The 13,666-nt window shown below is 33.8% G+C and overlaps 1 protein-coding gene across 1 annotated transcript in view; it reads left to right on the top strand.

The window, feature by feature from the left end:
- The window catches only part of LOC134847372 (transmembrane 9 superfamily member 4-like), a 530,188-nt gene that overhangs the window by 498,894 nt on the left and 17,628 nt on the right, over positions 1-13,666 (top strand). Inside the window, exons 2-5 of the mRNA XM_063864551.1 lie at positions 3,900-4,200; positions 4,410-4,687; positions 5,016-5,113; positions 12,415-12,529. Of these exons, the coding sequence (XP_063720621.1) occupies positions 3,963-4,200; positions 4,410-4,687; positions 5,016-5,113; positions 12,415-12,529 (729 nt within the window). The 5' untranslated portion in view covers positions 3,900-3,962. The remainder of the gene's footprint in view (positions 1-3,899; positions 4,201-4,409; positions 4,688-5,015; positions 5,114-12,414; positions 12,530-13,666) is intronic.

Below are 13,666 nucleotides of genomic sequence, written 5' to 3'. Positions count from 1 at the left end.
AACTTTTGAGGCACCTTTACAGCTTTTTGATAGCATGTGCTTTGGCATTCGAATTGTAATAAGTTAACACAGTTGATGCATTTTAAATTCATGAAATTAACCAAAAAAAGCTTTTCGTTTCAAACAACATAACAATAATTGAAATGCATAATTTGTATATAATGTGGATTTATACTTGCCGATTTGTTACATGGACAGTTAGTATGGATGCTTTCAGTTTTTTTTTTCCAAATTATGATTTGTAAAATTGTGTCTGTTTGTATTTGATGCCACTTTTGATGAATGGCATTGGTAGTTTATTAGCATATGTAGCTGCTTTATTCGTGACTAGTGTTTGTCGATGGTTAAGCGTAGGTGGCTGAGTGGATAGTGCGTGAGACTTAAAACTCTTTAATGAAGTAGGTCGCAGATCCATTCCTAGACCTAGCCGAATTTTTACTAATTCGAGGCTTATTTCTATTTCTTATAGCACTTTTTAGACTTGCTTTTTGTCGTGTTCTCGCTAGTGTTTGTCTTCACACAAGCAAAGCTTGTGTTATAGTATAAACTCTCTTTTTTCCAACTTAAGTCGCAAATATTGTTGCGACGCAAGTATTGTTGCGACAAAAAGTGTTCAGCTTGATCAATAACCAGCTATTAAGTACATCCAATGCTAAGGATATTAACACAGACTATTATTTTACAAATAGCACTTTAACGTCAAGGTATCATAGATCTGCAGCGTAGAGGTAGGGAAGGAGACCCGCAACAAAGTAAGAGGGATCGAGCGTGGGCAGGGTCGGATGTTTTTAATGAACTTTTTCGTATAATTGTTAAAATGCGTCTGCTCTATGAATTGTTGCGACAAAATGTGTTCATTTTGAAGTGTTCGTTTTTATTCAGCTCAGCTATTAAGTACAGCCAATGCTAAGTATATTAACACAGTTTATAATATTACAAATAGCAGTTTAGCTTCAAGGTATCATGGATCTATAGCGTAGAGGTAGGGACCAGCAACAAAATGAGAGGGTTCGAACCTGGGCAGGGTCGGATGTTTTTAATGAACTTTTTCGTATAATTGTTAAAATGCGTCTGCTCTATGAATTGAGGCATGTTAATTGGTAATTTTCAATTTAACTGGTACTGCCAATGCGTCATAATTGGCTTGCATCACTTGGCAATTATGTAGACTCATAATTGGCGTGCGTCACTTAAGAAATAATGTAGACTCTAAGTTTTACTCATTCAGTTTTTCCCAGTAGAGTTATCGGTCATATTTTTGCTCGTGTATGCGAAGTGCAACTTCGCCTCTGTGTAAAATGCTGTAATAACTACAGATGTGTGCTCATACATATTAGTGCATTTATGTTCTCGCTTATTGTTTCTGGGAGTTTTTTTGAAAAGTTTATTCAAATGCGTTAACAAAATTAGACCTTTTAGTCAAAAAGCGCAAGTGAAGCAGTAGATGGATCTTGACTTTCAATTTACTTGTGGTGCTTAATTTTGAAATAAAAAACAGTTTCTGTTGATAAAGTTTTCCAAAATGGGGTGAGAATGAGTTCATAAATATCGGAGCTTTAGCGATACTTTAATTGTCAATGATCGAAGGGAATTACTTATTGTTTTTGATACTCTGCGGTTTGCAAATAACGACCTTAATTTTCGAAAGTGCAAAAAGGGGAAACGTGAATGACTTGTAGTTTCAAAGTTTGATTTTCTTTTTTAGATTTCCCAGCGGAATTAACAAATAACTTTTTGACTCTGTTATCTGAAATTGGGTTAGTTTTATGAAAAAACTGTTAATCAAAAAAGATGCTTGATATTCAAAGAGCATTAACACGTTGTATTTTACCTTTGAAAATTGAAAGTTTAAAAGTCTATAAAATCCTTAATTTTTTTTTGAGTTCATTGACACTTTTTGTTTCGACCATTTAAAAAAAATGGGGAGTACTTTGTATTCCGGTGTATTTTTTGTTTTCTTTTCCACGCAAGATCAGCTACCACAATTAGTCATCGGAGAGAGTTGAGTGATATATCTTATTAAAGAGCTTAGAGTTGTAATTTGAATGACTAAAAAATAATTGTCGCGAAAAACGGTTTTAATATTTTTGATTTTTCGTCCTAATTCGAGCGAATAAAGGGCTTACAATAGCTTATTTTAATGGCTTAAAAGCTTAGAATAGCTCAAGTTAAAACGTAAATATTTAATCGAGTAACGTTAGTTTTTTTAGTATTTATGTTTCTTTTGGGAATCAAAAATTTCAAAAGTTCAAAAAAAATTTGAACAATTATTAACATTTTTTGATTTTTTTCGTTTTTTCTAGTCATTTTTCTTTAAATTTTGTTTTTCAATTTGCCTATTTTACTATGAGCGTCGAATATGCCTAATCTCTAGTTTTTCGTTCAGCTACTTTGAGCATACAACGCCGGAAATAACGACACTTTTTTGAAAAAAGTTTGTTGTCATTTTTTGAGACTATGGTCGGAACAGTCTATGCTACTTGCACAGTAACCGGCTATCCTTGTTGTTCCGACCATTTGAATTATGTGGAGGAACATTGTATTCGGGTTTGTTCTAGTTTTTTCTTTTTTTTTGTTTTCCACGCAAAATCATTTAAAATAATCATTCAAATGAGTCGAGTGATATATAATGTTAAAAACCTTTGTCGCGATTCTACCGATATTGAAAATTTTTGAAACGTTTTCTCAGTTTTGACAAAATAGGTTGATTTTTTTTTAGTTTTGGCCAAAATTCAAGCTAACAAGGTGAACGTGATGGCTTGCAATAGCTTATTTATGCTTAATTTAAGCCGTGAAAACGTAGTTTTACTTAATGAAAGTTAGTGTCTGGATTTTCCAGCGCCAATTTGGAAATCAAAAACTTCTAAATAAAAAGTCTGCAAAAAAAGGTTTGAAAATTTTCGGATGCTTAACGATTTGTTTTGTTTTTCTGGCCATTTTTCTACAACTGTTTTCCAATTGGCCTACTTGAATATGACTGTCGCTTTGGCCTAATTTTTTTTTCGTTTCGATCTTTTTTCACACAACAGAAAAAACTACACTAATTTGAACAAATTTTTTTTCTAGGATATTCTGTTCAGAACATTCTCTGCTACTTTCACAGTAACCGTCTATCCTTGTTTTTCTTTTATCTTGTTTTTTCACGCAAAGTCAGGTTGTACAAATAATCATTGGACAGGATTGAGCAATTGGACATTAAAAAGTTTCCAAAAACTTTTCCCAATGTCGAGAAAAACCGGTTTGAAGTTTGATTTTTTGTCTTGATTGGAGCGAAGAAAGCGAGCGAGCAGGCTTACAATTGCTTATTTTAAAAGTTAACAATAGCTTAATTTAAGCCGAGAAAAATTAGTTTTACTCGAGTAAAGTTAGTTTTTTTAGCGCCTTTTGAATCAAAATTTCAAAAAACTGCAAAAAAAATTAACGTTAGCGAAATTTTCTTGTTTGCTTTTCTAGTCAATTCTTTTAAAAAATTGTTGTCCAATTTGCCTATTTTTTTTTGACTGTCGAATATGCCTATGTTTTAGTTTTTCATTCAGAACGTTTATTCACACCGCGCAGAAAAAACAATGCTAATTCACAAAACTTTTATATTTTTTTAAGACTGATATATTTTTTAAGACTAAGGTCGGAATATTTCGGGTTTTTTTGCACGGTAACCGTCTGTCCTTGTTCAACTTCGTTTTTTCATGGCTGTATTCTGCTCAAAAATGAGTTTAACAGTTGTTCAAAAAACCAATTTTTACGGCGTCCCTGAATTCACAAGCATTTTTCAAAGTGTCTATGGGCTGTATTATTGTGTTCGTACTTTCCTATTCAATGTTTTAACGAAGAAGTTAAAACTAATTTATAGCTGGTTCGAAATTCGATTTTTTTATTCGGAGTGTATGTACTATTTTCAGGTCTAATGAACCACCAGCCAAATAAATAGAAGTGGTAGCAATTGCGGCAAAATTATTCCGAAAATGAAGCACCTCGAGTTGTTAATTGTAGCGTCCTTATCAGTCGTTCTGTTTTGTACGAGATTAAGTGATTGTTTTGTGGTCCCGGGAGTGGCGCCAATGGACTATTTAAAGGATGACCCGGTAGAGATCAAAGCAGTTAAACTGACCAGCGACAAAGCACAGCTACCCTACGAGTATTACTCACTGCCCTTCTGCAAGCCCAGTGGAAATAATCTCGCATACAAATCCGAAAATCTAGGTAACATCTGAAAACATCTTCCAGTGCAATTAGCTAATATCAAAAAGTGCTAGATAGACAAAAATTGACCACTACTCGTGGAAAGTGTTTTTTGAGCTACTATCGGTTCTGAAACACACAGTATCAAGCAGGGGAGAATATAGGATTTTCTCGAGGTTAGGGGCGGATTTTCTCGAAATAAGAAGACTGAATGAGTTACTTGTCAATAGGTGAGATCTTGCGAGGGGACAGGATAGTGAACACTCCCTATGACATCAAGTTCATGTCCAATCTGCCTTGCAAAGTACTGTGTGGGGCTGACAAGGAGCTGTCCAGTAAAGAGGTAGCCAAGCTAGTTGATAAAATCCAGGACGAGTACTCGGCCCATCTGATGGCAGACGGGCTGCCAGTGGCCACGCCCTACAAGAATATACACACCAGACTGACAGAGTACGAGATCGGGTACAAAGTGGGCTCGGCGGTGGAGACTCCAGACAAGAAACTGGCTGTTAGTTGTTGTTGCTGTTATTTGTATTTTCACTTTTTCTAACTAATCAGTTGCAGTTATCTTGAAGAGATCAAAAGAGTGAAAAATGTGAGTTGTATATGAGATGTCAAGCTGCAATAAGTCCTATAAGTTAACACAAGATGCTTATTAAATCAAGATATGAAAGTTACGATACATCTCAGAAGATAGTAAGTAACATGTTAGCAAATCATCAAATCAAAAAGATAGTAACATCAAATCAAAAATCGAACAGTGATAGTTAATTTTTCTAGTGAAATACTGAATGCGCTTGAGTTTTTTTTTCTAGTTTGGTAAATTTCGTTTTCAGGTTGCGCTGAACAACTACTTGCAGTTTGTGATGAAATACCATTTTATCGCAGAAGAGAACACCTACCGCATTGTGGGCTTCGAAGTTTTCCCCAGAAGGTAATTTCATCTTGGTTTCACTGAAATTCAATCATCTGAACGTAACAAAAGAGTTTACGGTTTGATTATGAATTTGACATAAATATAGGAAATGAATTAGCGAAAAATAAGCTTTTCTGCTACAACTGTTGTATCTGACCATAGTAGAAAAAAGTATTTTTCCAAGGTCTCTTATGGTGGTTAAGGTAATTCCTTTGCACAAAAGTGGGCGGATGGATGACTCCGGTAAATTTTCTCCATCATATCATCTCTTAAAAATTAGCATTGTAATAACGAGCGGCACATAGATGTGAACACCAGTTTGCCATAAGTTTTGAAATAGATTTTATGATTTTTTTTGTGGAAAAATTTAAAGGTGGAAGAGTTTTTTCATTGGTTATTGTTTTTAGTTTTCACCTATTAATATAGCCCGTAATGGCAGACGCATAGGGGATCCTAGGATCCCGTTGTATGTCTTCTCCAATCTCTCTTTTTGATGCTCTGATTGTATGTTTATTTATGTTGGAGAAATATATTCTTTCTTTCTTTCTTTCTTAACTGTCCGCGAAAAGGCCAATCATTTGGCAATTAAGTGTACAAAGAGTTTTAAAAATCAATTTTGGCAGAAAGGCACCTAACTACTAAGTTTTCTAGTGAGCTCCAAGTTCAAATTATTGAAAGTTTTAATTGTTTTGACGTATTTATTAATAGAAAGTTAACATCTAAAGTTCAACTCACTGAAGATTTCATAAATTTTGGAGCATTTATTAATACAAAATTTACATTTAGAATTCATTGACCATGGTAGCAAAAATGTGGTCCGTTTCAAGTGGGGTACTGTATCAAGCTAGAAGGTACATTTCACGACAATGTCTTCTACAGTTTTACAATATAAATGCAAAAGATAATTATCAGACATGCTCTGCTGGCACACGATTGCCCACCAAAATTGTAATTAAATTGCTTTCCTTTGATGCAAAGCTGAATCTTTAGAACAGTTTTCTTCAAACGCAAGTTTAATCCTATACACTCTGTTTTCAGTCAAGATGCGATTGCAACACTTTACGAAATTACTTCTTTCAAGTTTTGAAAGAGACTATTCATCAAATTTTGAATAATTCACCGCTTTGTTTCAAGTGTTTCGCAGTTTTCAGAAAGACAATTGACTAGGTCCAGAGAAAAAATTTCTACATGCTGTTTGTTATTGCACTTTTGCCTCTAAAATTTGAAAAATGTCGGGTTAACACATTTTGTTATTTATTCCTGAAATTCTCGAAAAAATGTCAAATAAAAGTTTTGCTCTGTTTTGCAATCAATTCACGACACCATACATAAACGAAAATTTAGAACTTTTGACCTGATCTGTAACCAGTTACCGTAAAACAGCTTACCTCTGCTCTCCAATATTATGTAAGGTTATCCAGGGCAACTCCTAGAGGAACTTCGGCTCATTATTGATCCATGTGTTTTTTTATTCATCGTCTTTTGTTTTATAACCATACAAAATGAATTCAAATTCAAAAAGGAAATCAAAATACGCTCTCGGAAAGCAAAAAAAGCATTCTGATGGGAGACTGTGAGAGTAAAAGTGCGTGAAACCGTTGAATGAGATCTGCAGTTAAGAAGTTACTTTTGACTTTCAACTTCGAATGTGGATTTTCATATTAAGATTACCAGCGGATCAAAAAATTCCTATTGATCCAAACTTTTGACATTCTACGATCTTTAATGTGAAATTAATTTTTATCCGAAATTCATAAGCTGAAAAGTTTCCGAAAATAAGTCAATTTTTTTTCGGTTCCGTCTTGTATATTGACAATTATCACACTGTCTGTTGATTGTGTTATATTTTTTCTGTTGAGTATGTTATATATTTCGTTCATGAAAATCTTTGGCCTGTTACTTGAGAAATGTACTCCTACTCATTTTTGGTTCTGGTCTCCCTTCTGGAATTTATTTAAAATTTGAATTACTTTACCAGCTACATATACAACGCCAAAAGCAATATTTTAGGTCTGGAGGGAGATACTAAAGAGCAGTACTGCTCATCGAGTAGGATATCCTGGAGAGTAAAGAGAAGACAGCCAGCATTAACTCAACAAACAAATTAATTTAAGGGCTCAAGTTAGAAAACAGTTCATAGAGGTCCTGATTGTCTTATAGGTTAATTTGAAAAAACTGTTTATAGAATCTCAATCAGCTAACTTGTGACATTTCATATGTATTAACAGGTTAAGTCATTTTGTTTTAAATAATTAAAAGCCTGCACAATTCTAACTGTAAGCGATCTCTGTTTAGCTGTAGTAGAAAATGTTGTCACTTAAATTACGCCTTTCGCTTTGCTCCTGGTACATGGTGCACTTTTTTCGGAGTAAATCTGCTACAGAAAACCATTTATTTTGTTCCATCGCAATTCCATAAACAAGTATTTAAATATCTCAAAAAAGTATATAATTTCTTTGATTGACTCATATCTACGTTTTAAAAAAATTGCTCTCAAGATTCTTCTTGTAATTTCATTATCTCGATAAGGTGAGATTAGGATGTATTGCCGTATATTAAAATTCCTTAAGTGATTGTAGGAATTACATATGCTTTGTAAGAGCGAAGCATCTGTTGTTTAGAAAAAAATATACCTGGCTTTCCAGACAATGCCACAAAATTTAGTTGATTTTTTGCACACATGTTTAATGTGAAATTTGAAACTAAGTTTTTTATCAACAAAAATGACTAATTAATTGCACTTATTTGTAATTTGAACTGAAGTACCAAAAGCAAAGAAATTGTTTGAAAAGTTACTACCAAATTTCATTAATTGAGTTTTACTATGATTGACGCTAAGTCCATTCGTTTTGAACCATCTATCCACTTTGTTTAACGACCTATCAAAGCTATCAGCAAATAGAACTACCTCAGATCCTTCAGCAATTTACAGAAGATCATTTATATATATTAAAAACAAAAACGGACCTAAAACTGACCTTTGCGGTACTGCACATGACATAGAGCGCCTGGAAGATATATATTTTTTCAGTTTGAACAAATTGAAACCGATTGTAAAGTAACTTTTCAGAAGACAATGAATCCGACCTCTATAGCCGTATTGTTCCAGTTTTGTCCAAAAAAGATTATGATTTATGGTATCAAATGCGTTTTTTGAGATCAACAAGGCATGATTGACCAACCAATTTTTTGTCCCATCCCTCTATTAAATTTGGTGAATTCGATTAATGCGTCCACGCATGACTTTTTCTTTAGAAAACCAAACTGTTTTTCATGAAGAATCCTCTGTTTGTTAGCAAAGTTAAACATTCTATTGAATTTTATCCTTTCGGAAGTTTTGCTGAGTGAACTGAGTAAACTAATTGCTCTATAATTTTCCCGAGATTCCTTCAAACCTCCCTTTAAAAAGGGCCATAACTTTTGCAACTTTTAAGCTTTGAAGAAAATAACCACTGTTACCGCATTGGTTGAAAAGGCTGCAAATTCTTACAGAAATTACAGGCAGCGATAATTTTTTAATTTTGTTTCTTATGCCATCATGACCATTTGAACCTTTGTTCTTCAACATTTATATGGCGCTTTCAATTTCTTGAGGGTAATATTTAAAACCGTTGATTTTTCGATCCGATCTACATAACCCACCGCTTGTTTGTAATCAAATTCAGGATTCCTCAGTTTCACGCCAATTGAGGCGAAAAATTCAATAAAAACATCAGCGTCCAAAAAAACTCGTGTTTCTGGAGTTTCCTTTGCAAAATTCATTAAAGGCCTAGAACAGCGTTTTTGAATTTCTACCATTCGAAACTTTTTTGTCGAATAAACTTTTTCGTTTCTTTTTACCTTTGTTGCTAAATTTCTAGCTTGAGAATCTTTCAGTTTATTCGATTCAGTAGGATTTTTACCCATTTCCTGAAAAGCCGATTTTTGGTTGAATCGGTATCTCATGACTGTTTTTGTGATTATGATTTTTCTAAGGGCGCGAAACGATCAATTGTTGACACGATGGATTCAACTAACGGACATATTTTCTAAATGGGATCACTAAGCTTATAAGATTTCGACAATTTGTTTTCTAAGAGGAGTAAATATTTATAAATATTTTCGTCACAAAATGATTTTCAAGATTTCTATAGAAGTAATCTTGATTTTCTTGCGGATCTTGATTTTCTTGCGGATCGATGTTGAAGTAAGCGAGTTGGATCGCTATTCCAAAATATTTTCACCACAGTTTTTAATTAGATTAATGAAATTGGCTTGCAATCTAAAGTATCGATATTAAAATCTCCACAAACAAGAAAATTAGTTTTCAAAGCATTTAAGTTCTGAAGGTAATTCTCAAAGTGATTCAAAAAATCTTCATTTTTGCTCTTTGCTCTGTGGTGGTTTATAGACAATGGAAATATTGGTCTTGACTAACTTATAAACAATAGATATGTTTATGCATTCGAAATTAACCTCCACCTTTTTTAACTAAAAATTCTCATCATTGCGCACATAAAACGCACATCCAGCACCTCGTTGATACTTTCGGTGCTTAGAAATTAAGGGATGGCAGCCATCAAAATGATAGAGATTCAGATAATCATTATAATACATTCAGGTTTCGCAAAGTGCAAAAATCAAAGGTTTTTGTTCTAACTGATTAATATCTATAACGAGTTGGTCATGATGGCATCTACGGGACCTTATATTTAAAAAAAAGTATATAAAAAAAACTGTCTTTTAAGTAGCCCATATGACGTTCTTCTACATTTCTCTCCAGGTCAATCTGAAAAAATAAATTCAGTCAAGTTGATTGAACTTATTTGTTAGCGTCTTCTGTTACTGTTTTTTCTTCATTAAGCGCTTCCGTTTCTTTCATTATTCAATTTCTTTGAGGCCTGATTGCGTTGATTTTTTGATCCGATCTACATAACCCACCGCTTGTTTGTAATCAAATTCAGGATTCCTCAGTTTCACGCCAATTGAGGCGAAAAATTCAATAAAAACATCAGCGTCCAAAAAAACTCGTGTTTCTGGAGTTTCCTTTGCAAAATTCATTAAAGGCCTGGAACAGCGTTGAATTTCTACCATTCGAAACTTTTTTGTCGAATAAACTTTTTCGTTTCTTCTTACCTTTGTTGCCAAAATTCTAGCTTGAGAATCTTTCAGTTTATTCGATTCAGTAGGATTTTTACCCATTTCCTGAAAAGCCGATTTTTGGTTGAATCGGTAACTCATGACTGTTTTTGTGATTATGATTTTTCTAAGGGCGCAAAACGATCAATTGTTGACACTATGGATTCAACTAACGGACATATTTTCTAAATGGGATCACTAAGCTTATAAGATTTCGACAATTTGTTTTCTAAGAGGAGTAAATATTTATATTTTCGTCACATAATGATTTTCAAGATTTCTATAGAAGTAATCTTGATTTTCTTGCGGATCTTATTGCGGGTCTTGATTTTCTTGCGGATCGATGTTGAAGTAAGCGAGTTGGATCGCTATTCCAAAGTATTTTCACCACAGTTTTTAATTAGATTAATGAAATTGGCTTGCAATCTAAAGTATCGATATTAAAATCTCCACAAACTAAAAAAATAGTTTTCAAAGCATTTAAGTTCTGAAGGTAATTCTCAAAGTGATTCAAAAAATCTTCATTTTTGCTCTTTGCTCTGTGGTGGTTTATAGACAACGGAAATATTAGTCTTGACTAACTTATAAACAATAGATATGTTTATGCATTCGAATTTAACCTCCACATTTTTTAACTAAAAATTCTCATCATTGCGCTCATAAAACGCACATCCAGCACCTCGTTGATACTTTCGGTGCTTAGAAATTAAGGGATCGCAGCCATCAAAATGATAGAGATTCAGATAATCATTATCACACATTCAGGTTTCGCAAAGTGCAATTATCAAAGGTTTTTGTTCTAACTGATTAATATCCATACCGAGTTGGTCATGGTGGCATCTACGGGACCTTATATTTTAAAAAATATAAAAAAACTGTCTTTTAAGTAGCCCATATGACGTTCTTCTACATTTCTCTCCAGGTCAATCTGAAAAAATAACTTCAGTCAAGTTGATTGAACTTATTTGTTAGCGTCTTCTGTTACTGTTTTTTCTACATAAAGCGCTTCCGTTTCTTTCATTATTCAATTTCTTTGAGGCCTGATTATCAATATTTCTGGCAATAAATTCCTCTTTGACCATCTCGAAATACCAGGAGTTAAATTGGTATTTAGTTGAGCACCCATATGGCGCCCAATATTGAAGGTTTTTTGAACTGCTTGAGGATAGTTGTGAGATCTTGGCCGATTTCGACTGATCTGTTTTTTGGCTGCAATATTAGCTCGTTGTTCCACTCCAGCAAGACAATTTACATTTTGGGAATAAAATGAGCCATTTTGTCGTTAGCAAAAAACTTTCACTTGGCAGTTATGAGTCGTTGTAATAAGGTTCATGTCATCGCTTTTCCTTTCAACTTCCATATCTGATTTCGGCACACGTTAATTTATGAATTAAATTTTTCCCTGTACACCTTTCTGCCCAGATAACGTACGCCGAAAAGTAGACAAATTTCAAAATAATTGGAACGTTCTTACCAGAATCCTTGCGCGTCGTAAGAGGATGACATGCCTTGATAGCTTCCAGTGATAACACATAGCCAACAAAGTAATGATAAACTAGGGTGCACATGTCGGAAATCAGGTTGGGCGAGTAGGGTTGATATCAAAATTCAGCAATCTTTGCTCGAATATCTTTCCATAAAATTTACTCGCTTTTCGAGATCAAAACATTGTTTTTAAGTCAATTGTTTCCTGAGTTCTTTCATTAAATACATTTTCAAGAGAATCAACTCTTGTCAAAAGGCTAGTTATAATAGGAATCATTAATTTGGGGTCAATATTGGAATCTGGGGGAAGATTTTTCAATAAATCAACGTAATTTTTTGGATTATTTTCGGCCATTTTGACGGTGAAGGTCAAAGATTTCGAATCAAAAAGCGCAACAGTAAGACCGACTAATCTCTAGCAATCATTCTCTTTTCTGTTTTAAATTCATGCTAGGTAAACAGCCTCTACAAATTTTTGGAAGAAAACTTGTATTTTCGGTTAGAAACATTTTCCGGCCCCGTCCAGAAAGTGCTCCTAAAGTTCCAAAGTTGTTGGCTAAATTCGTAACATACTTTATAAAAACTTGTTTCATAATATAGCAAAAAGTAAACCTGTTTCGCATCATCCTCTACGAAATAATTCTTACCAGTTTGAACAGTGAGCTCATGATCTTATATAGTTCTTACAGTAATTAGGAAGACGTATTGTGTTGCAGTGTTTCGCTGGAGGACATGGAGATAGGCAAGGAGGGCCAGTGCAGTGTGAAGAACCAGGAGCCCAAGCCACTCCTACTCACCAACTCAGACCAGAAGATCGTGTTCGCCTACGAGGCAAGTAAAAACATATCTTTTTATAAAACCCCTGAAAAGTTCACCTCTGGAACATAATATTGTTCGGAAACAATTTATTTGTAAAATGTGGTATTACATATTGGTATGTCGGACATTTTTACTCTGTCCTCAATTTTTTTTCTGTTATTAACTAATTAACTTAATCCGTTCTAATTTTCGAACGTCAAATTATAAGTGCTCGAATATTTATGTCTTTGTTGATTGTGTCGTTGTTGATTAAATCTATGAGGTCAATTACCTAAAAGTTATTACGTGACAACTCTCATTTTTTGTGTTAGTGTACTTGGGGGGAAATAGTTCTGATAATCTTTTTATGCGAGTTGGAAACTTGGGCGAAAACAATCAAATAAGACGCAGCTTGAAAATAGAATATAGACACGTTTTAAAGGCTCTAATAAAACGTTCTGTATACATTAAACGAAAAACATAGCCGAGAAGAAGAGTAGCTGGTGGCTGTGCAAACCCGGTTTTTACACGAGCAAGCTAGCGAGCGAAGAGTTATATTATCCATTTTTATTATCCAAGCTAGCTAGCGAGCAATCCATAAACCCCAACTCTCAAATATAGTGCTCATTTGGTGGCACTTATGCTGTATAGTATTGACAATTTCTAAGCATCTATATTTAATAAGCGTAGTTTGTGGGTTGTTTTTCTGGATTGTCAATCGACCATGGCGCATACACGAGCACGTAGGACTCTTTATCTCTGGGTATATTTAAGTGTTAAAGAACGTAGTGATTTTCACTTATATGGGTCTTGATGAGTTTTTTAGGAAAAAGTTAGCAAACTTGTTCTCACTGGAATTTTTGATTTGCTATTTGACGTTTTAATTCAGACTTTTTTCAGGTCCAGTTTATTACCTTTTAAAAGAAATTACAGCGCCATTATTGAACAGCAAAAGTGCAAAGTTTATGAAAAACGTTAATGATTTCTAATTTCAAAAATGATCTTCATTTTAAGATATCCCGGCAGAATAAAACAATAACTTATTGATTTATTTTCTCTAATTGTGATAGTTTTACGAAAATATTTTCAATCATAAACAGTATTTGAAATTCTAAGAGCTCCAATGTGATGAATTTTTTTCTTGGAAAATCGAAAGTTGAAAAATTCAAA

This window comes from Symsagittifera roscoffensis, chromosome 1, assembly GCF_963678635.1.
Source record: "Symsagittifera roscoffensis chromosome 1, txSymRosc1.1, whole genome shotgun sequence".
In the NCBI taxonomy this organism is placed as follows: domain Eukaryota; kingdom Metazoa; phylum Xenacoelomorpha; order Acoela; family Convolutidae; genus Symsagittifera; species Symsagittifera roscoffensis.
Note: the sequence above shows the minus strand (reverse complement) of the source record. Positions and strands in the feature narration are given on the sequence as shown.